Genomic DNA, 23713 nt, shown 5'->3' on the forward strand with positions numbered 1-23713 from the left:
TGAATTCAGGCCTGTAACAACAACAAAATGTGGAATAAGTCAAGGGGTTTGAATACTTTCTGAAGGCAGTGTAAATAGTATCACCGTAGTCCAAAACAGAGAGAAAAGTACAATGAATTAACTCCTTTCTGGCAGCAAAGGAGAAACCAGCTTTGTGTCGGTAATACAACTCAATACAGAGCTGGAGTTTCCAGACAAGGTTCTCTATGGTGAAGCTCAACTTCTCCTCCACCCAAACTGCCAGATATCTGGACGATTTGACTTGCTAGTATTGGTAAATACCATGCATTTAGCCAAGGGTTTCAGAGTGTTTAGTATTGGTAAATACCATGCATTTAGCCAAGGTACTAATGATATGGGTTTCAGAGTGTTTAGAATTGGTAAATACCATGCATTTAGCCAAGGCAGTCTGGTCCACAGCGTCAAACACCAAGGCAGTCTGGTCCACAGTGTCAAACGCCAAGCAGTAGTCTGATTTCAGGTCATATTCACACCCTGATTCAGAAGGCAGTGTTAAAAGCCATTAGACCGTCTTGCTTTAACCCACACGGCATTCCGTTTCCTTCTGATTTCAGCCAGTTCATCAGAGAACCTTCCCTTTATTCTGTATTGGTGGCTTGTATATGGGGGTCTGGTGAACCGTCTGGGGGACTTTGTAGAGGTGTGGGGTGTTGGGGTTTATATGTACAGTGGACCAGGACAGGGGACCAGGACAGGGGTACAGGGGACCAGGACAGGGGTACAGGGGACCAGGACAGGGGCTTGGTTCTATGTACAGTATAGAGTATAGAGGTCTTAGGGGTCCAGGGGACCAGGACAGGGGACCAGGACAGGGGTACAGGGGACAAGGACAGGGGACCAGGACAGGGATACAGGGGACCAGGACAGGGGTACAGGGGACCAGGACAGGGGTACAGGGGACCAGGACAGGGGTACAGGGGACCAGGACAGGGGTACAGGGCACCAGGACAGGGGACCAGGACAGGGGTACAGGGGACCAGGACAGGGGTACAGGGGACCAGGACAGGGGTACAGGGGACCAGGACAGGGGTACAGGGGACCAGGACAGTGGACCAGGACAGGGGTACAGGGGACCAGGACAGGGGTACAGGACAGGGGTACAGGGGACCAGGACAGGGATAAAGGGGACCAGGACAGGGGTACAGGGGAAGGGGACCAGGGCAGGGGACCAGGACAGGGGTACAGGGGACCAGGACAGGGGTACAGGGGACCAGGACAGGGGTACAGGGGACCAGGACAGGGGTACAGGGGACCAGGACAGGGGACCAGGACAGGGGGACAGGGGTACAGGGGACCAGGACACCAGGTTCAAACTTTCTCGGTCTGTTCAAATGAAGTAAAGTTTGCCCATTTGCTGTGTAGGTGTCATAACCAGCCATAACACAATATATCACAGCAGGTGTAAATATATGGGATATATAACAGGTTATGACATGGTTATGACGCTGGGTGGGTGTCAAGTAAAGTGTTAACCAATATATTTCACAGCGATTTAGATGGTACAATTCTGTACACTATCTTATTTAGTCACAAACTGAAATTAGGCGAACCATTAGTTTTAACAACCAGGAAATGGAGGAGCGATTTCTGCAAAGTGCAACTTTATTTATTTAACTATTGGGCCAATAAAGGTGTATATATCTTTTTTTTAAGTATCTCACCTTCGCTCTCTCTCTCCCGTCTTTCCTCTGTCTCTCTCTCCCGTCTTTCCTCTCTCTCTCCCGTCTTTCCTCTCTCTCTCCCGTCTTTCCTGTCTCTCTCCCGTCTTTCCTCTCTCTCTCCCGTCTTTCCTCTGTCTCTCTCCCGTCATTCCTCTGTCTCTCTCCCGTCTTTCCTCTGTCTCTCTCCCGTCTTTCCTCTCTCTCCCTCCTCTTTAACCTCTCCTCTCTGTTCTCTCCCCAGGTAAAGAACATCTTGTTCCACTCTGTGAAGGATGCATTGACGTCGCTGAAGAGGTACAGCCAGGAGGAGGAAGAGAACTCCTGACCCGTAGTTCCCCTGGCGCCTCCCTCTCTGAGATCTCTTCCTTCAGCCTGGAACAGATATATTCACACTGATACTAACCACAACAGCACCATCAACCCAGAGTGTCAAGCAGAATACACTACAACACACTAAAACTACATGTTACTGACCAGCATCACTACCACAGCATCAGGATACTGTCCACAGCAGCATCACTACCACAGCATCAGGATACTGTCCACAGCAGCATCACTACCACAGCATCAGGATACTGTCCACAGCAGCATCACTAGCCAGCATCAGGATACTGTCCACAGCAACATCACTACCCAGCATCAGGATACTGTCCACAGCAGCATCACTACACTGTCCACAGCAGCATCACTACCACAGCATCAGGATACTGACCACAGCAGCATCACTACAGCAGCATCACTACCACAGCATCAGGATACTGTCCACAGCAGCATCACTACCACAGCATCATCACTACCACAGCATCAGGATACTGTCCACAGCAGCATCACTACCACAGCATCAGGATACTGTCCACAGCAGCATCACTACCACAGCAGCATCACTACCCAGCATCACGAGAACTGTGATTCTACTAAACGATCTGGTCTGACAGTACTGACTGCTGTTCTGGAACCTTCTGTTCTCTCTTTGTTTTCCTTTTGTTTGTTTAGTTTGGTTTTTTGTCTTTCAAACTGTTGTATATTGTTTCTGTGAAAATGATGTATTTATTTTATAGGAGTTGTAAATGTGACTTGTACAGTTTGCTAAATGATGAGTTGTGAGACGGATGCCGTTTCCTACGTTGAGACAGTTACTGTGAGAGGAAACAGACTTCAGCTGTCGCCGCCGAGAACTCTGGGAGTCGCTGCTGAATTCGTCCTCATGCCATATCTTTTAATAATGAACTGCCAAACTATTCTATTGTATAAAAACCGTGTAAAGTTGTATTATGTAAAAGACTAAATGAATAATACACTTCAGCATTTTATTGAGAATTATTCACTGTAAAATGGAGACATTTACACACACAAAATTATTTATTAAATTTTTTTGAAGTTTAAATAGAAAACAATTGTGAAAATGTTACTGTATAAATATATACATATATACATTCACTGATGTATTTTAAAAAAAACATGGCTTTGCTTCAATTTGATATTTTAAAAGTGCAAGTGTTATATGCTTTGTACATTAAAGTTCAAAAGGGTTTTACATTTTCCATTAAAATGGATTCATCAAAGTATGTCTGTGCTGTGTCTTAATGCAGCTATTCCCAAACTGTCAAAAAAAAATGTGATTCACATTTAAAAACAGTCGATTTACAGTTGAAGTCGGAAGTTTACGTACACCTTAACCAAATACATTTAAACTCAGTTTTTCACAATTCCTGACATTTAATCCTAGTAAAAATCACCTGTCTTTGGTCAGTTAGGATCACCACTTTATTTTAAGAATGTGAAATGTCAGAATAATAGTAGAGAGAAGGATTTATTTCAGCTTTTATTTCTTTCATCACATTCCCAGTGGGTCAGAAGTTTACATACACTCAATTAGTATTTGGTAGCATTACCTTTAAATTGTTTAACTTGGGTCAAACGTTTCGGGTAGCCTTCCACAAGCTTCCCACAATAAGTTGGGTGAATTTTGGCCCATTCGTCCTGACAGAGCTGGTGTAACTGAGTCAGGTTTGTAGGCCTCCTTGCTCGCACATGCTTTTTCAGTTCTGCCCACAGATGTTATATAGGATTGAGGTCAGGGCTTTGTGATGGCCACTTCAATACCTTGATGTCCATAAGCCATTTTGCCACAACTTTGGGTCATTGTCCATTTGGAAGACCCATTTGCGACCAAGCTTTAACTTCCTGACTGATGTCTTGAGATGTTGCTTCAATATATCCACATAATTTTCCTTCCTCACGAGCCATCTATTTTGTGAAGTGCACCGGTCCCTCCTGCAGCAAAGCACCCCCACAACATGATGCCGCCACCCCCGTGCTTCACGGTTGGGATGGTGTTCTTCGGCCTTTTTCCTCCAAACATAACAATGGTCATTATGGCCAAACAGTTCTATTTTTGTTTCATCAGACCAGAGGACGTTTCTCCAAAAAGTATGATATTTGTCCCCATGTGCAGTTGCAAAGCGTAGTCTGGCTTTTTTATGGTGGTTTTGGAGGAGTGGCTTCTTCCTTGCTGAGCGGCCTTTCAGGTTATGTCGTTATAGGACTCGTTTAACTGTGGATATAGATACTTTTGTACCTGTTTCCTCCAGCATCTTCACAAGGTCCTTTGCTGCTGTTCTGGGATTGATTTGCACTTTTCGCACCAAAGTACGTTCATCTCTAGGAGACAGAACGCGTCTCCTTCCTGAGCGGTATGACGGCTGTGTGGTCCCATGGTGTTTATACTTGTGTACTATTGTTTGTACAGTTTTTTTTTCTTAGGTCTTGGGTGATTTCTTTTGATTTTCCCATGATGTCAAGCAAAGCGGCACTGAGTTTGAAGGTAGGCCTTGAAATACATCCACAGGTACACCTCCAATTAGCCTATCAGAAGCTTCTAAAGCCATGACATCATTTTCTGGAATTTTCCAAGCTGTTTAAAGCCACAGTCAACTTAGTGTATGTAAACTTCTGACCCACTGGAATTGTGATACAGTGAAATAATCTGCCTGTAAACAATTGTTGGAAAAATTACTTGTGTCATGCACAAAGTAGATGTCCTAACCGACTTGCCAAAACTATTGTTTGTTAACAAGAAATTTGTGGAGTGGTTGAAAAACAAGTTTTAATGACTCCAACCTAAGTGTATGTAAACTTCCGACTTCAACTGTATATTTTCCAGCGGGGCTATATATTTGGGTGAGGTTTTTTTCTCACCTGAGTCGCCTCGTTTCACTGCCAAAAATAAAATTAAACCATCTAGTGTTAAGCGAAATAACAACACAATGTCAAATAATTAACATCCAATCACATTAACCGTTACTGTCTCATGGGAATTCCACTAACAGTCCGTTTTGTAGCCAATCGTAGCTGCTGCTCATGTTGGTATCTGTACTGATGGCGCAAAAGCCATGACAGGGAGACATAGTGGAGTGGTAACGTGCGTGCAAGCAGTTGCTCCCGACGCCACTTGGGTCCACTGCAGCATCCACCAAGAGGCTCTTGCTGCCAAGGGAATGCCTGACAGCTTGAAAGACGTTTTGGACACTACAGTGACAATTGTTAACTTTGTTAAAGCAAAAGGCCCCTGAACTCTCGTGTATTTTCTGCATTATGCAATGATATGGGTAGCGACCATGTAACGCTTTTACAACATACAGAAGTGCGCTGGTTATCAATGGGGAAAGTATTGACACGTTTTTTTTAAATGAGAGACGAGCTTGAAGTTTTCTTTACTGACCATAATTTTCCCTTATCTGACTGCTTGCATGATGACAAGTTTCTCACACGACTGGCCTATCTGGGTGATGTTTTTTCTCGCTTGAATGATCTGAATCTAGGATTACAGGGACTCTCCGCTACTATATTCAATGTGCGGGACAAAATTGAGGCAATGATTAAGAAGTTGGAGCTCTTCTCTGTCTGCATTAGCAAGGACAACACACAGGTCTTTCCATCATTATATGATTTTTTGTGTGCAAATTAACTCAAGCTTACGGACAATGTCAAATGTGATATAGTGAAGCACCTGAGTGAGTTGGGTGCTCAATTACGCAGGTACTTTCCCAAAACGGACGACACAAACAACTGGATTCGTTATCCCTTTCATGCCCTGCCTCCAGTCCACTTACCGATATCTGAACAAGAGAGCGTCATCGAAATTGCAACAAGCGGTTCTGTGAAATGTTTATTTAATCAGAAGCCACTGCCAGATTTCTTGATAGGGCTGCGCTCAGAGTATGCTGCCTTGGCAAATCGCGCTGTTAAGACACTGATGCCCTTTGCAACCACGTACCTATGTGAGAGTGGATTCTCGGCCCTCACTAGCATGAAAACAAAATACAGGCACAGACTGAGTGTGGAAAATGATTTAAGACAGACTTTCTAATACAACCCAACATTGCCGAGTTATGTGCATCCTTTCAAGCACACCCTTCACATTTACCTGTGGTGAGTTATTCACCATTTTTGATGAACAAATAAGGATTTATATGTAAGATGGTTAAATAAAGAGCCAAATTATTGATTATTATTATATTATTATTTGTGCTCTGGTCCGATAAGAGCTCTTCTTCACTTCCCACCAGCCGGGTGGTGACAAAAACTCACACTCATTCTTATGTTTAATAAATGTATCGTATAGTGTGTGTGTGGCAGGCTTACAATGACGGCAACAAAAACAACATTTGAGAGTGCGCTGACCCTGGTGCTAGAGGAGGTACAGCTGGAGGTTGAATGTTTGAAGGGGTGCGCTGACCCTGGTGCTAGAGGGGGTACGCAGCTGGAGGTTGAATGTTTAAAGGGGTACGTTGACCCTGGTGCTAGACGGGGTACAGCTGGAGGTTGAATGTTTGAAGGGGTACGCTGACCCTGGTGCTAGAGGGGGTACAGCTGGAGGTTGAATGTTTGAAGGGGTAACGGGACTATAGAAAGTTTAGGAACCACTGTCTTAATGCATGCTATGGTGTTCTTTATGCAGTGTTTCCATGTACATTGGCCCATTGAAAGTCTTCACTTCCCCTTTGCCCAGTTTTCATGACATTTCGTGAACAACCTCTCCCTCAACGGCAGCAAGACCAGGGGGGTGAACCCCCCCCCCCATCCACATCGACGTGGATGGTCAAGAGCTTCAATTTCCTCGGTGCCAACATCCCTGAGGACTTGGCATGGTCCTCACACTAGACAGTCGCAAAGAAGGCACTTCAAATCAAATGTATTTATAAAGCCCTTCTTCTTACATCAGCTGATATCTCAAAGTGCTGTACAGAAACCCGGCCTAAAACCCCCAAACAGCAAGCAATGTAGGTGTAGAAGCACGGTGGCTAGGAAAAGCTCTCCTAGAAAGGCCAGAACCTAGGAAGAAACCTAGAGAGGAACCAGGCTATGAGGAGGTGGCTAGGGAAAACTCCCTAGAAAGGCCAGAACCTAGGAAGAAACCAGGCTATGAGGGGTGGCCAGTCCTCTTCTGGCTGTGCCGGGTAGAGAGGAACCAGGCTCTGAGGGGTGGCCAGTCCTCTTCTGGCTGTGCCGGGTAGAGAGGAACCAGGCTACGAGGGGTGGCCAGTCCTCTTCTGCAACACTTCTTCTCGCTCAGGAGGCTAAAACGATTTTGCTACTCGGATCCTCAGGAACTTCTACAGCTGCACCATTGAGAGCATCCGTCTGGTAAGGCAAATGCACCTACAGAGGGTGGTGCAGATGACCCAGCGCATAACTGTGGGCGAGCTACCAGCCATCCAGGACGTACATACCAGGCAGTGTCTGAGAAAGGCCTGAAAAATTGCCCAAGACTCCAACCACCCCGAGACATGGATTGTCCTCCATGCTCCCGTCTGGCAGGCGGGTCATCCTCAAGGTTTTAGGACCACTATTGTTTTCATTATATACTCTACCTCTTGTGTTTCCGAATGACATCACCGATGTCAACTTTCACTGCTATGCGGACGGACGCACAGCTGTACATTTCAATGAATCAGGGTGAAGCCTCAAATTTCCCTCCCTGGAAGCCTGTGTTTCAGACATAAGGAAGTGGATGGCGGCAAATATTTTACTTTTAAACTCGGACAAAACAGAGATGCTAGTTCTAGGTCCCAAGAAACAAAGAGATCTTCTGTTGGATCTGACAATTAATCTTGATGATTAAACAGTCGTCTCAAATAAAACTGTGAAGGACATCGGTGTTACTCTGGACCCTGATCTCTCTTTTTGACGAACGTATCAAGAATATTTCAAGGACAGCTTTTTTCCATCTTCGTAACATTGCAAAAATCTAAACCTTTCTGTCCAAAAATGATGCAGAAAAGTTAATCTGTGTCACTTCTAGATTAGACTACTGCAATGCTCTACTTTCCGGCTACCCGGATAAACACTAAATAAACTTCAGTTAGTGCTAAATACGGCTGCTAGAATCCTGACTAGAACCAAAAAAAATTTATCATATTACTCCAGTGCTAGCCTCCCTACACTGGCTTCCTGTTAAGGCTAGGGCTGATTTCAAGGTTTTACTGCTAACCTACAAAGCATTACATGGGCTTGCTCCTACCTATCTTTCCGATTTGGTCCGGCCGTACATACCTACACGTACGCTACGGTCACAAGACGCAGGCCTCCTTATTGTCCCTAGAATTTCTAAGCAAACAGCTGGAGGCAGGGCTTTCTCCTATAGAGCTCCATTTTTATGGAATGGTCTGCCTATGTAGTCTGGCCCAGGAGTGTGAAGGTGAATGGAAAGGCTCTGGAGCAACAAACCGCCCTTGCTGTCTCTGCCTGGCCGGTTCCCCTCTCTCCACTGGGATTCTCTGCCTCTAACCCTATTACAGGGGCTGAGTCACTGGCTTAGTGGTGCTCTTCCATGCCGTCCCTAGGAGGGGTGCGTCACTTGAGTGGGTTGAGTCACTGACGTGATCTTCCTGTCTGGTTTTGCGCCCCCTTGCAGGAAAAAGCTGTTTCAGGTGTTTGAAAAATGCTTAATTCTTCCAAGTTCCGGACAGGGAAAGCAGTCAAGCGGGGTTAGTTATGGGTGAGAGTTCAGAGGCACCTTAGTCTCTCATATAGTTTTTGCTATCTATTAATCTCCCTTCTCCGGCAACGTGTGCCACGTTCATCAATAATTTCCACTATTAATTTCCATTGAAGTCCATTCCATGATTTGGAGGTGTATTTCAATAACAACATTGAATGGGAGTTATTTGACATGTAATGTTGTACTCAACACTAGAGGGAGTCCCCCCCCACCTCTCTTCAAGGTGTAATACCTTTTTACTACCACTAGATGTCACTATTAGACAGTTAGCTCTACTGAATCTAGTCCGTAATATACACCGAGACAGACAGATACAGGTGAGTCCTCTCTCTACTTGGGAGGATCTCAATTACATTTCCTTTGTTCCTCCCCCTAAGACCTTCTCGTCCAATGTGGTTTGAAATGCAATTAAGATTCTCCTATGGAGTCTGGATCTTGTTTTCTTGGTACACTATAGATACAAAAGCTATTTCAGCCACAACCGTTGCATAAAAATCAAGCACATAGCCATGCAATCTCCATAGTCAAACATTAGTCTAGTAGAATGGCCCGTACTGAAGAGCTCAGTGACTTTCAACGTGGCACCGTCATAGGATACCACCTTTCCAACAAGTCTGTTCATCAAATTTCTGTCCTGCTAGAGCTGCCCCGGTCAACTGTAAGTGCGAAGTTGAAACGTCAAGGAGCAACAAAAGCTTAGCCGTGAAATGGTAGGCCACACAAGCTCACAGAGCTAAAGCGCGTAAAAAAATAGTCTGTCCTCGTTTAACACTCACTACCGAGTTCCAAACAGCCTCTGGAAGCAACGTCACCTTCATGAAATGGGTTTCCATGGCAGAGCAGCGGCACACATGCCTAAGATCACCATGCTCAATGCCAAGCGTCGGCTGGAGTGGTGTAAAAGCTTGCCGCCATTGGACTCTGGAGCAGTGGAAACGCGTTCTCTGGAGGGATTAATCACGCTTCACCATCTGTCAGTCCGACGGATGAATCTGGGTTTGGAGGATGCCAGGAGAACGTTACCTGCCCCGATGCAGAGCACCAACAGTCAAACTTGGTGGAGGAGGTGGGGCTAGGCCCATTTTAGTTCCAGTGAAGTGAAATCTTAACGCTACAGCATACAATGACATTCTAGACGATTCTATACTTCCAACTTTGTGGCAACAGTTTTGGGGAAAGCCCTTTCCTGTTTCAGCATGACAATGCCCACAGCGAGGTCCATACAGAAATGGTTTGTCGAGATCGGTGTGGAAGAACTTGACTGGCCTGCACAGAGCCCTGACCTCAACCCCATCAAACACCTTTGGGATGAATTGGAATGCCGACTGTGAGCCAGGCCTAATCGCCCAACTTCACTAATGCTCTTGTGGCTGAATGGAAGCAAGTCCCCACATCTAGTGGAAAGCCTTCCCAGAAGAGTGGAGGCTGTTATAGCAGCAAAGGGGGGGACCAACTCCATATCCATGATTTTGTTATGAAATGTTGGACGAGCAGGTGTCCATGTATGTATGTGTGTATATATATATATATATATATATATCATAGTCTCACCGCATGAAAGAATTCCACACATCTGTCATTTTTTTAAATATCTTAACAATCATATACATACAGGCTAGTACCATCATTCATGCATCACCAAAACAAAGTTAAAATGTTGATCATCATGAGATTGGATAGCACTGGTGGAGATTTACATCACAAATACAAAAATCCTTCTGATGCACCCTGATTTACTATTGTAAACCGATATAATTACATTAAGTTATACAAAAAAAACAACATGGTCGATTTGGTTCCCTCTTAATAATAATCTCCTGACTAACTAAGCTGCATCACATCAAAGCTGTCGTTTTATATATAGTCGTACAATATATAATGATATCAGGAGCGTCTGGCACGAGTACATTACTTCTGGTTCGTGTGTCTATTGAATAGAAGATTCTGGAAGTATTCAGACCCCTTTCCTTTTCCCACATTTTGTTACGTTAAAGCCTTATTCTAAAAATGGATTAAATTTAATTGGTTTTTCCCCCCTCAATACCCCATCATGACAAAGTGAAAAACAGGTTTAGACATTTTTGCAAATGTATTAAAAATAAAACAATACCGTATTTACATAAGTAATTGAGACTCTAAATTGAGCTCAGGTCCATCCTGTTTCCATTGATCATCCTTGAGATGTTTCTACAACTTGGAGTCCACCTGTGGTAAATTCAATTGATTGGACATGATTTGGAAAGGCACACACCTGTCTATATAAGGTCCCACAGTTGACAGTGCATGTCTGAGCAAAAACCTAGCCATGAGGTCAAAGGAATTGTCAATAGAACTCAGAGACAGGATTGTATCGAGGCACAGATCTGGGGAAGGGCACCAAAACATTTCGGCAGCATTGAAGGTCCCCAAGAACACAGTGGCCTCCATCATTCTTAAATGGAAGAAGTTTGGAACCGCCAAGACTCTTCCTAGAGCTGACCGCCCGGCCAAACTGAGCAATCGGGGGAGAAGGCCCTTGGTCAGGGAGGTTACCAAGAACCTGATGGTCACTCTGACAGAGCTTCAGAGTTCCTCTGTAGAGATGGGAGAACCTTCCAGAAGGACAACCATCTCTGCAGCACTCCACCAATCAGGCCTTTATGGTAGAGTGGCCAGACAGAAGCCACTCCTCAGTAAAAGGCACAAGACAAGCCACTTGGAGTTTGCCAAAAGGACTCTCAGACCATGAGAAGCAAGATTCTCTGGCCTGAATACCAAGCGTCACGTCTGGAGGAAATCTGGAACAATCCCTACGGTGAAGCACAGTGGTGGCAGCATTATACTGTGGAGATGTTTTTCAGCGGCTGGGACTGGGAGACTAGTCAGGATCGAGGGAAAGATGAAAGGAGCAAAGTACAGAGAGATCCTTGATGGAAACCTGCTCCAGAGTGCTCAGGACCTCAGACTGGGGGCGAAGGTTCACCTTTCAACAGGACAACGACCCTAAGCACACAGCCAGGACAACGCAGGAGTGGCTTCGGGTCACGTCTCTCAATGTCCTTGAGTGGCCCAGCCAGAGCCCGGACTTGAACCTGATCGAACAGCTCTGGAGAGACCTGAAAATAGCTGTATAGTGACGCTCCCCCATCCGATCTGCAGGGAGAAACTCCCCAAATACAGGTGTGCCAAGTTTGTAGCGTCATACCCAAGAAGACTCCAGGCTGTAATCGCTGCTAAAGGTGCTTCAACAGAGTACTGAGTAAAGGGTCTGAATATTTCAGTTTATTTTTTATACATTTTCTAAAATAAAACATTTACTTTGTCATAATGGGGTATTGTCTGTAGATTGAGGGGGGAAAAAAGATTGAATACATTTTAGAATAAGGATGTAACGTAACAAAATGTGGAAAAAGTCGAAGGGTGTGAATACTTTACGAATGCCCTGTATTACACACCTGGATTCACACTGCTACACAATGAATTCTTATCCATTCTGCATATTTGAACAGAATCAAGCAAAACAAAAAGTTACCTGAAAATGTTATTTGTATGGTTTGTTGTTACACAAATCAACAACTTAGTGATTACAGTACAAATTAAACTAGAGATGTATCTAGTGTAAGTCCACATGGTATGGTACCTAACCTCTCGGAAACTGGTCTAGAGACGGATGGAGAAAGGTTGACGGCTTCTCTATGCAGAGTGGCAAAGGTCCTATGGGTCCTGGTATAAAGTAGTGCCCAACATGGGGAATAGAGTACGATTTCAGTCCTCTCCCAGAGCTCCATGTCCTGAATTGGAGACACTACGAAGAGAAACAATTCATACTGCTGGAGGGACTTTCATCCTGTTACAGACAGCCAGAGGAGAATGTGGCCTGGTCTCAGATCCGTTCGTGCCATCATGTGAACTCTTCGTCTTGCCAAACACATCTGGGACCAGGCGAAGGAGTTGTCTGCATAGCCAGAGCCCAGTGAAGCAGAGAATACAGACCGCTGTTATTGCTGAGTTTGGTATCTCTATTATCCAAACGGATACACCTCTACCCAGATCTCTAGACCAATGACGTATACAGACGTGTGTCTATGATCTCGACAAGAACAGACATTTTTTTTTTAAACGGACCCCCCTCAAGCAGTTTGTCCTGCTCCGTTTAGGCAAATTAAAAGTTACGAGGTTCTACACTTGTTTTCATTTATTAAGAAACATTTAAAATGCCAAAAGAAACAAAAAAAAACGTTGCATTGAAGGGCTTATGGACAAACACACCATTCACCATTAAAATCTAAAGTCAAGGTCCTTCACATGTTGTTGGTAAAAATGATGAAGGAAAGGTCAGGATTTAAACTACAGGTTCACTCAGTGATACTATTCTCTACGAGGGCTGCAGAATTCCGGGAACCTTCAATAAATTACCCAGAAATCCTGGTAGGAAGTTTCCCGGGAATAAGCAGAATAATCCGGAAGCGTCCAACCAGATTTTCTGTAAAGTTCCTGGAGTTTTGCAACCTTACTTACTCTCCCCACGCAGACGTCTCCACTGGATATCTGACAGACAGCTGGTGGGGCACAAGACAACAACACTCACACACTATGGATGTAGGTCAGGCTCCATAGAGGCTCCACTGCAGCGGCTGTCTGCCCCCTGGTGGGTCAGTACGTCATCCCTGGTGGGTATCAGAGGGTCAGTATGTCATCCATGGTGGGTATCAGAGGGTCGTCCCTGGTGGGTATCAGAGGGTCAGTACGTCATCCCTGGTGGGTATCTGAGGGTCATCCCTGGTGGGTATCTGAGGGTCATCCCTGGTGGGTATCAGAGGGTCAGTATGTCGTCCCTGGTGGGTGTCAGAGGGTCGTCCCTGGTGGGTGTCAGAGGGTCGTCCCTGGTGGGTGTCAGAGGGTCGTCCCTGGTGGGTGTCAGAGGGTCGTCCCTGGTGGGTATCAGAGGGTCAGTATCAGAGGCTCATCCCTGGTGGGTATCAGAGGGTCAGTATCAGAGGCTCATCCCTGGTGGGTATCAGAGGGTCAGTACGTCATCCCTGGTGGGTATCAGAGGGTCAGTACGTCATCCCTGGTGGGTATCAGAGGGTCATCCCTGGAGGGTATCAGAGGGTCAGTATGTCATCCCTGGTGGGTATTAGAGGATCAGTATAAAGTCCCTGGTGGGTATCAGAGGGTCATCCCTGGTGGGTATCAGAGGGTCATCCCTGGTGGGTATCCACTGGATATCATAAGGTGTATGCACCAATTTGTAAGTCGCTCTGGATAAGAGCGTCTGCTAAATGACTTAAATGTAAAATGTAAATGTATCAGAGGGTCGTCCCTGGTGGGTATCAGAGGGTCATCCCTGGTGGGTATCAGAGGGTCATCCCTGGTGGGTATCAGAGGGTCATCCCTGGTGGGTATCAGAGGGTCAGTACGTCATCCCTGGTGGGTATCAGAGGGTCAGTACGTCATCCCTGGTGGGTATCAGAGGGTCAGTACGTCATCCCTGGTGGGTATCAGAGGGTCAGTACGTCGTCCCTGGTGGGTATCAGAGGGTCAGTACGTCGTCCCTGGTGGGTATCAGAGGGTCAGTACGTCGTCCCTGGTGGGTATCAGAGGGTCAGTATGTCGTCCCTGGTGGGTATCAGAGGGTCAGTTTAATGTCCCTGGTGGGTATCAGAGGGTCAGTACCTCATCCCTGGTGGGTATCAGAGGGTCAACCAGTCAGGGCCTCCAGATATAGAGGCCTGTTATCAATGAAGACAGTCACTCCCTTTTCACTTCATTTCAGACATTTTCAAAGGCACAATTTATGCAAAGAGTTTGGGTGTGTGTGTGTGTGTGTGTGTGTGTGTGTGTGTGTGTGTGTGTGTGTGTGTGTGTGTGTGTGTGTGTGTGTGTGTGTGTGTGTGTGTGTGTGTGTGTGTGTGTGTGTGTGTGTGTGAATGAGATGTAGTACCCAGTAGTAGAGACACTGAGGAGACAGACAGAACGAGAAATGACATTTACCAACTTGTCACTGTGACCATTTGTGTTTGCTATCTAGTGGCTGAGGCCACCAACCAAACAAACACTTTTATTGACATTTGCCAGCTTTCTTCCAGTCTAGTCTGGACAGTCTCTCTGTAGAGAGGCTTCCTTTAGTTAGTTAGTACTGGACTGGACTGGCTGGGGTCTCTTGTCTGTCCACCTGTCTCATCACAGCTTGTCGTCTCTGTCCAGCAACGCCTGCAGCTCGTGCTGGATGTCCTCTGGGAGCTCCAGGGCAGGCAGGTCGTCCAGAGAGATAACCTGGGTGGGCATCTCCAGAGGTGGCAGGTTAGGTATGGAGATATCCTTGTTCTTCCTCTCCTCTGACTGGGGCAGAACCCACAGCTCTGATTTCTCCAGTAAGTCTGTGTCCGCTGCGTCCCTCTTCAGACGGACGTTCTCCCCTCGCAGGCGCTGGTTGTCCCGGGACAGTTTCTCGTTCTCTCCCAGCAGATGATCTATGTGGCGCCGCAGGTTAACGATAGTGGTCTGCTGCTCTTCCAGACGTGTCTTGTCATCCTTGTGGGCCTTGCTGCCGGGGCACGGCGTGGGGGGAGGAGGGGAACCCTTGTTCTTTAGGAGGTACAGCCAGGTGTCGTACTCCCTCTCTGGGTGACGCGGGGGCTCGTCGGTCACGAGGCCGTGGGGCTGGTCGGTAGAGGGGTGGCTCTGGAGGACCATGGGCTTGCCCTCCTGTCTAGTTCTCTTCCACTTCTCCTCAATAAGACGCTGCTGCTTCACGTGACTGTCCCTCTGGAGCGCCATGGACAAACCAGCCTGGAGGAGAGACAGACAGGCCTCACTACGACATGACTCAACACCTCACCACGACATCACTCGACACCTCACCACGACATGACTCGACACCTCACCACGACATGACTCGACACCTCACCACGACATGACTCGACACCTCACCACGACATGACTCGACACCTCACCACGACTACAACATGACTCGACACCTCACCACGACATGACTCGACACCTCACCACGACATGACTCGACACCTCACCACGACTACAACATGACTCGACACCTCACGACGACTACATGACTCGACACCTCACGACGACAACATGACTCGACACCTCACCACGACTCGACACCTCACTACGACTACAACATGACTCGACACCTCACTACGACTACAACATGACTCCGACACCTCACTACGACTACAACATGACTCCGACACCTCACTACGACTAACATGACTACAACACCTCACTACGACATGACTCGACACCTCACTACGACTACAACATGACTCGACACCTCACTACGACATGACTCAACATCTCACTACAACATGACTCAACATCTCACTACGACTACAACATGACTCAACACCTCACTACGACTACAACATGACTCAACACCTCACTACGACTACATGACTCAACACCTCACTACGACTACATGACTCAACACGACTGTTTCATGGTATCCTTTATTCAAATAACCAAAGACAGAACTAAATATTGGTCAATACTGACGGACGTTTGGTCAATACTGACCAACAGCAGCCCAGGAGGACATGACTGACATTCCCTCCCTCCATCTCTCCCACAATACACCACAACACCCTACTGAACCCAGTCTCACCTGTTCACACTCCGTTAACTTCATGGCTTCCCTCAGCAGCTCTGCAACACACACAGATGACCTGTTTAATATCAGCCTAGTATCTCTATCTTGAGCATAACAGAGTAATGACTGCATTATAAACAGCCCACAGTCTTCCTGGGAAGAATGACATTCAGATCACCCAGCTTAGCTTCTACTTTTAGCTTCTTTATTAGTGTTGCAAACAGAGCAGACAACACTTCTCATAGTGTTCTCACTATCTGTTACGTCATCTCTGTGTAGTCTTTAGTCTGTCAGACGTCGGCGCCGTGACACACAGTCTGTCAGACGCCGGCCCCCGTACGCACAGCCTGTCAGACGCCGGCCCCGTGGCGCACAGCCTGTCAGACGCCGGCCCCGTGACGCACAGCCTGTCAGACGCCGGCCCCGTGACGCACAGCCTGTCAGACGCCGGCCCCGTGACGCACAGCCTGTCAGACGCCGGCCCCGTGACGCACAGCCTGTCAGACGCCGGCCCCGTGACGCACAGCCTGTCAGACGCCGGCCCCGTGACGCACAGCCTGTCAGACGCCGGCCCCGTGACGCACAGCCTGTCAGACGCCGGCCCCATGACGCACAGCCTGTCAGACGCCGGCCCCGTGCGCACAGCCTGTCAGACGCCGGCCCCGTACGCACAGCCTGTCAGACGCCGGCCCCGTATACAGTCTGTCAGACATTGGGGTTGTTAACTGATATAACTTTTGTATCACATCAGATTCTCCTAGGGCGTGTTTATTTTGCCCTGATGTCCCTGGAGACTGAACTGGCACACATAGAGAGAACACTCAACCCTCCACAACGCTCCTAAACCCTCCTGAACGTGACTCCGCCGCGCCGCAGAAGGCTACTCCCCAGAAGGCTACTCCCCAGAAGGCAACTCCCCAGAAGGCCACTCCCCAGAAGGCCACTCCGCCGTGACGCAGAAGGCTACTCCCCAGCACCGCAGAAGGCTACTCCGCAGAAGGCCACTCCCCAGAAGGCTACGCCGCAGAAGGCTACTCCGCAGCGCCGCAGAAGGCTACTCCGCAGCGCCGATGAAGGCTACTCCGCAGCGCCGATGAAGGCTACTCCGCAGCGCCGATGAAGGCTACTCCCCAGAAGGCTACTCCCCAGAAGGCTACTCCCCAGAAGGCTACTCCGCAGCGCCGCGACGCAGAAGGCAGTAATTAATAGTCAAATGTAACTCAATGTCCAATTTACATCATGGAAAAAAAAAAAACCAAAAACAGGAAATACAGAATGTGGTTAATCTCTAAGATGTATCATTATTCACAGAACGGTGAAAGAAAACAAGTTCAGTAGACTGATAACAGACCTGCAGCTTTCCCATGGCAGGAAATAGCTTCTTCATATTTACCAGCTGCCAACAAACGGTCTGCCTTCCTGGACTGCTGATGGGCCTGAGAGGAGATGTGGAGGGAGATGAATGATTTATGCTTTTGACAGATCTCATATTAGCCTTATTATTTTACATACAAAATGCACACAAATCCTGCCCTGCCAGATAAAACGGTAAAGTACTTCTACACCATAGAAGTGCTGGCAAGAAAGGCTATCAGAAGGGTCTCCTATCTGAGAAGTCCCATCAGTCCTAATTTCATGTCTGCACAATTGGAACATAGGTGTGCAAGAAAATGTGCATGAAAATGTTCACTTCATGTCAAAATGAAACAAAAGAGCGTCACGTTGATGTTGGTAAAGTGCTGTCTGTCATTTAAAGGATTGATTATTATATTCTTAGCTATGAGTCTAACTAGCTAATAAAAGTTAAAGCAGGGAGAAGACCTATCTTTGGCTTTAAGCTTTTCTCGTCTGGTTCCTCTTTCACAATATTGTAACGACCCGGTATTGTGTTCTGTGTTTGTGGGTGTGTTATGGTTCTCATGGCTACTAGCAGGGTTTAAATATGTCAGGACAGAGGGAAAGGTTGGGGGGTATGATGGGTAATCCCGCGGGATTTGGAAATGCATAAATAGGGATTACTGTCTCATCTTCTTTCTTTTTCTGTTCGGAGCCCGGCATGATATAATTGTGTACGTTCGGCATTTAGCGGCGTGGGCTGTGGCCTGAACAATAGCCCAGTTTAGGAATAAACCTGTGTTCTGACCTGTACACCTAGAGTCCGTCTCTTTTCCTTTTATGACCCAGCCGGATCATTACAATATGTTTAATTCTTTAGTTAGCTAGCTGCTTACTGCATGTTACACACACACACACACATACATACATGCATACATACACACACATACACATATATACATACACACACACACATATATATATATACACATATATATATATATGTAACCGATGTGAAATGGCTAGTTAGTTAGCGGTGGTGCGCGCTAATAGCGTTTCAATCGGTGACGTCACTCGCTCTGAGACTTGAAGTAGGGTTTCCCCTTGCGTTGCAAGGGCCGCGGCTTTTGTGGCGCGATGGGTAACGATGCTTCGTGGGGTGTCAGTTGTTGATGTGTGCAAGGGTCCCTGGTTCGAGCCCGGGTTGAGGCGAAGAGAGGGACGGAACCTACACTGTTACATATACACAACGTTAGCTAAATAGATACATGATTTGACCTACTCCAGAATAAAGCTTTAGCTAGGTTATGTATCATGTATGGGGGAAGCTTATTTAGTTAGCTACCGTTACCTAGTTAGTTGACTAGCTACAATCTTAGCTAGCTAAATTGACTATCGTTTGCCAGTTAGCTAACTTAATATACAGCCAATAACCACAACATATCTGTCTAGCTAACAAAAACAAAACAAAACTTTGCCTTGGACATGAGAACAATCTAGGAGACCACAGAGATAACATGAAGGGGCTAACGTTGGCTGGCTAGGGATGTAGTTAGCTAGCTAGCCTGTTAGCCTACTAGATATTGCAACAGAAAACTTACGAGGTTAAGAGGACTGTCCACTACCTCCATATTCTTCAAGAGTAAAAACTACATGAAACGTCTTGTAGTCCCTCACAGTCGGTCATCGGTGTTACTGTTTTATTCCCGAGACCAAATATTCTGGTTAAACCGGGCTGCTAAAATTAGAAAACGGTTAAAAAATACAGGACAACTAGCTAGATAGCTAGCTAGCTAAACAAGGTCATGCCTAGATGGGATACAGCGTTTTGTCAAATTGTCGTATATTAGTAAGTATATTGACATTTTTTTGCATTGTAGCAAAACCTACCTCTTTTCCTAGCCTTAACCTAATTATCCTAAACTGCTGCGTTTATTATCCTAAACTGCGTAATAAATTATTCTAAACCTACTACGAAAAAGTAAAAAAATTTGACAAAAGCCGTATCCATTCTAGACTCAACCGCTAAACAAGGACAAAAAACGTGATGACGTTGCTGTATTCTCGACGTCATTTCGTAATTTCCGTTTTTGACGGTGACAACATAGATGGAACAATGAGACAGATATTTCACCGGATGTATAAATATGAAGAATCCGGTTGACTTTTCCCACTCACTACCAAATATGGTTTTTGCGTTTTGCAGACTTTACCCAAAGTTTCAAAAAAGTTGGGTTATTTAGGAGGGCAAAGGGCGAATTGTTTGTTCCACTATGATTAATTTGCTCCCATTGGAAACGAAAGTCTCTGGTCTATCTTGGGTTAGTTATAAAAAATCTTTGACTTACAATCATCTCACCACTAGAGGGGAAGCTGCGATTTATCAACAACATGTTGCCTGCTGTACTAAAGCAAAGAGTGTCTATTATATTGACAAGAGATTTGAGTGACCGCTCTAACAATGGAAATCCATGTCCTCAAAGATGGAAGGCAGGCGGTAGGAGACAAGATCAGGTGGGACCATTCTAGCCAATAAGAGGGCAGATATACGTGTGAACAACAGGCCATAGACATATATGGAGGGCTCATCATTGTATCTGTGCCATTATTGAGTACCACATTATGAGTCATAATACCCCCAAAACCTGTTGGTAACACCAGAAATTGGTTCCAATCGTTTTTCCACCCTTCATTTTTGCATTGGGGATTTTAGAACGACATCATATAAGGTGTTTGGTGTAGGCTCACCACGGCATGATGTTTTGATAAAGTCTGTGTTTGGTGTAGGCTCACCCCGACGTGACGTTTTGATAAGGTCTGTGTTTGGTGTAGGCTCACCCACGGCGTGATGTTTTGATAAGGTCTGTGTTTGGTGTAGGCTTACCCTGGTATGACGTTTTGATAAGGTCTGTGTTTGGTGTAGGCTCACCCCGACGTGACGTTTTGATAAGGTCTGTGTTTGGTGTAGGCTCACCCTGGTATGACGTTTTAATAACCGCACAAATCTCTCTCAGACAAGGTAACTTTAAAAAAAATATTTGCCTCTAATAGTTGCTAATGTGAAGAATACAGAACTACCAGCCGTGGAAAAAATACCCAATTGTCATATTTGAGTTAAAGTAAAGATACCTTAATAGAAAATGATTCAAGTAAAAGTGGAAGTCACACAGTAAAATACTACTTGAGTAAAAGTATTTGGTTTGAAATATACTTAAATATCAAAGTAAATGTAAACTGCTAAATTATACTTAAGTATCAAAAGTAAAAGTATAAATAATTTAAAATTCTTTATATTAAGCAAACCAGACGGCACCACCAAGGCAGTCATTGTAAGTAAGAATTTGTTCTTACAAACAGAGCATCTGTTTAGTGAGTCCTCTAGATCAGAGGCAGTAGGGATGACCAGGGATGTTCTCTGTTTAGCGAGTCCTCCAGATCAGAGGCAGTAGGGATGACCAGGGATGTTCTCTGTTTAGCGAGTCCTCCAGATCAGAGGCAGTAGGGATGACCAGGGATGTTCTCTGTTTAGCGAGTCCTCCAGATCAGAGGCAGTAGGGATGACCAGGGATGTTCTCTGTTTAGTGAGTCCTCCAGATCAGAGGCAGTAGGGATGACCAGAGATGTTCTCTGTTTAGTGAGTTCGCCAGATCAGAGGCAGTAGGGATGACCAGGGATGTTCTCTGTTTAGTGAGTCCTCCAGATCAGAGGCAGTAGGGATGACCAGGGATGTTCTCTGTTTAGTGAGTCCTCCAGATCAGAGGCAGTAGGGATGACCAGGGATGTTCTCTGTTTAGTGAGTCCTCCAGATCAGAGGCAGTAGGGATGACCAGGGATGTTCTCTGTTTAGTGAGTCCTCCAGATCAGAGGCAGTAGGGAGGACCATGGATGTTCTCTGTTTAGTGAGTCCTCCAGATCAGAGGCAGTAGGGATGACCAGGGATGTTCTCTGTTTAGTGAGTCCTCCAGATCAGAGGCAGTAGGGATGACCAGGGATGTTCTCTGTTTAGTGAGTCCTCCAGATCAGAGGCAGTAGGGAGGACCATGGATGTTCTCTGTTTAGTGAGTCCTCCAGATCAGAGGCAGTAGGGATGACCAGGGATGTTCTCTTGATAAGTGTGTGAATTTGACAATTTTCCCATCCTGCTAAGCATTGAAAATGTAATGAGTACTTTTGGGTGTCAGGGAAAATGTATGGAGTAAAATATAGATACCCCAAAAACTACTTAAGTAGTAATTTAAAGTATTTTTACTAAAGTACTTTACACCACTGAGGACTACACATTTTGTCGCAAGCTTTTTACTTCATCCCTCAAGGCAAATGTCTCCATACAAACTCATTAAGTACCCTAGCAAGTAGCGTAGATATTATAGCCTTTTTTAGTTTCTCGTGTGTATTCTTGTTTAGCATTTTTCAAATTACCTAGCTTGCTAACCTAGCATTTTTTTAAATGACTACATAATTTTTTTCCATTAACCTCTGCCTTTGTAGCGAACTAGCTAACCTTAGGTCTCTCTGCGTAGATCAGAAGCAAGGACGGTATTTTCAATGACATCATGTTTGGTATGAAAGAGCAACCGACTGAAGAAGCGGAGTGACTCCAAGAGAACACAAACCTCATACAGTCTATGAAGTCTGTTTCTGAAGAGGACACTAACCTCATATAGTCTATGAAGTCTGTTTCTGAAGAGGACACTAACCTCATATAGTCTATGAAGTCTGTTTCTGAAGAGGACACTAACCTCATACAGTCTATGAAGTCTGTTCCTGAAGAGGCCTGTTATATTCATACAGTCTGTAATATCTCTGTTAGATTCATACAGTCTGTAATATCTCTGTTAGATTCATACAGTCTGTAGTATCTCTGTTAGATTCATACAGTCTGTAATATCTCTGTTAGATTCATACAGTCTGTAATATCTCTGTTATATTCATACAGTCTGTAGTATCTCTGTTAGATTCATACAGTCTGTAATATCTCTGTTATATTCATACAGTCTGTAGTATCTCTGTTATATTCATACAGTCTGTAATATCTCTGTTATATTCATACAGTCTGTAGTATCTCTGTTATATTCATACAGTCTGTAATATCTCTGTTATATTCATACAGTCTGTAATATCTCTGTTATATTCATACAGTCTGTAATATCTCTGTTAGATTCATACAGTCTGTAGTATCTCTGTTAGATTCATACAGTCTGTAATATCTCTGTTATATTCATACAGTCTGTAATATCTCTGTTATATTCATACAGTCTGTAATATCTCTGCTGACTGTGAGGCCTGCCTTGTTCTTCAGCGAGATGAATATTCCAGTGATCTGAGCATTGTACAAGGGTCTCCCTGTTCCTCTCTGTTCCAACACCGTGGAGAGGCGAGAGAGGAGCGGTCCCAGTGGAACTCAGTGGGTGTCCTGCCCCCGACGCTCCTTTACAACACATGGGGATTGAGACGTAAGTCATTGAAGAAAGAAAAAAAAAGAAGATGCAGTGAGTCCGTTCATGATGTGCCAGCGAGGCTTTGCGGTAGTGCTGTCATTGTTCTCTGTCTGTCCAGAGGTGCTGTATCCGGGCCGTATGTGGGCCTTAACTGGGCCGTATCTGGGCCCTAACTGGGCCGTAACTGGGCCGTAACTGGGCCGTAACTGCGCCCTGACTGGGCCGTATCTGGGCCCTAACTGGGCCGTATCTGGGCTGTATCTGGGCCCTGACTGGGCCGTATCTTGGCCCTAACTGGGCCGTATCTGGGCCCTAACTGGGCCGTGACTTGGCCCTGACTGGGCCGTATCTGGGCCCTGACTGGGCCGTATCTGGGCCGTATCTGGGCTGTAACTGGCCCTTCCTGACCAAACACATCTCTTTCCTCTCTCCTCATAATGGTCATTAACTTGGCCAGCTGCAAAGTCCGAATTGGCTATAATGTAGATATTAGGGTTAGGTTGGGCATTAAGGTTAGCAGTGTGGACAGGTTAGCAGTGTGGACAGGTTAGCAGTGTGGACAGGTTGGGCATTAAGGGTAGCAGTGTGGAAAGGTTAGCAGTGTGGACAGGTTGGGCATTAAGGTTAGCAGTGTGGACAAGTTAGCAGTGTGGACAGGTTAGCAGTG

General features: G+C 45.8%; 2 protein-coding genes across 5 annotated transcripts in view; one reads left to right on the forward strand and one right to left on the reverse strand.

Moving 5' to 3' along the window:
• Window positions 1-3244, forward strand: part of LOC106592091 (jumonji domain-containing protein 1C) — a 522458-nt gene extending 519214 nt beyond the window's left edge. For all 3 annotated transcript variants that reach the window (XM_082965002.1, XM_082965003.1, XM_082965004.1), the window contains exon 25: window positions 1924-3244. In XM_082965002.1, coding sequence (XP_082821128.1) covers window positions 1924-2007 — 84 coding nt within the window. In that variant the 3' untranslated portion in view covers window positions 2008-3244. The remainder of the gene's footprint in view (window positions 1-1923) is intronic.
• Window positions 3245-14662: 11418 nt separating this feature from the next.
• On the reverse strand, window positions 14663-19584 carry LOC106591007 (nuclear receptor-binding factor 2). Of its 2 annotated transcripts, XM_014182180.3 has the most exons (4): window positions 19210-19576; window positions 17625-17709; window positions 16289-16329; window positions 14663-15456 (listed from the first exon to the last, which is right to left on the reverse strand). In XM_014182180.3, the coding sequence occupies exons 1-4, from the start codon at window positions 19237-19239 to the stop codon at window positions 14848-14850; spliced, it is 765 nt and encodes a 254-aa protein (XP_014037655.1). In that variant the 5' UTR covers window positions 19240-19576; the 3' UTR covers window positions 14663-14847. The 2 variants fall into 2 exon arrangements, with proteins under 2 accessions (XP_014037655.1, XP_014037656.1); XM_014182181.3 differs by lacking the exon at window positions 16289-16329 and having other exon boundaries at window positions 19210-19584.
• Window positions 19585-23713: the final 4129 nt, after the last annotated feature.

Source organism: Salmo salar, chromosome 18 (assembly GCF_965601325.2).
Source record: "Salmo salar chromosome 18, fSalSal1, whole genome shotgun sequence".
Lineage (NCBI taxonomy): Eukaryota > Metazoa > Chordata > Actinopteri > Salmoniformes > Salmonidae > Salmo > Salmo salar.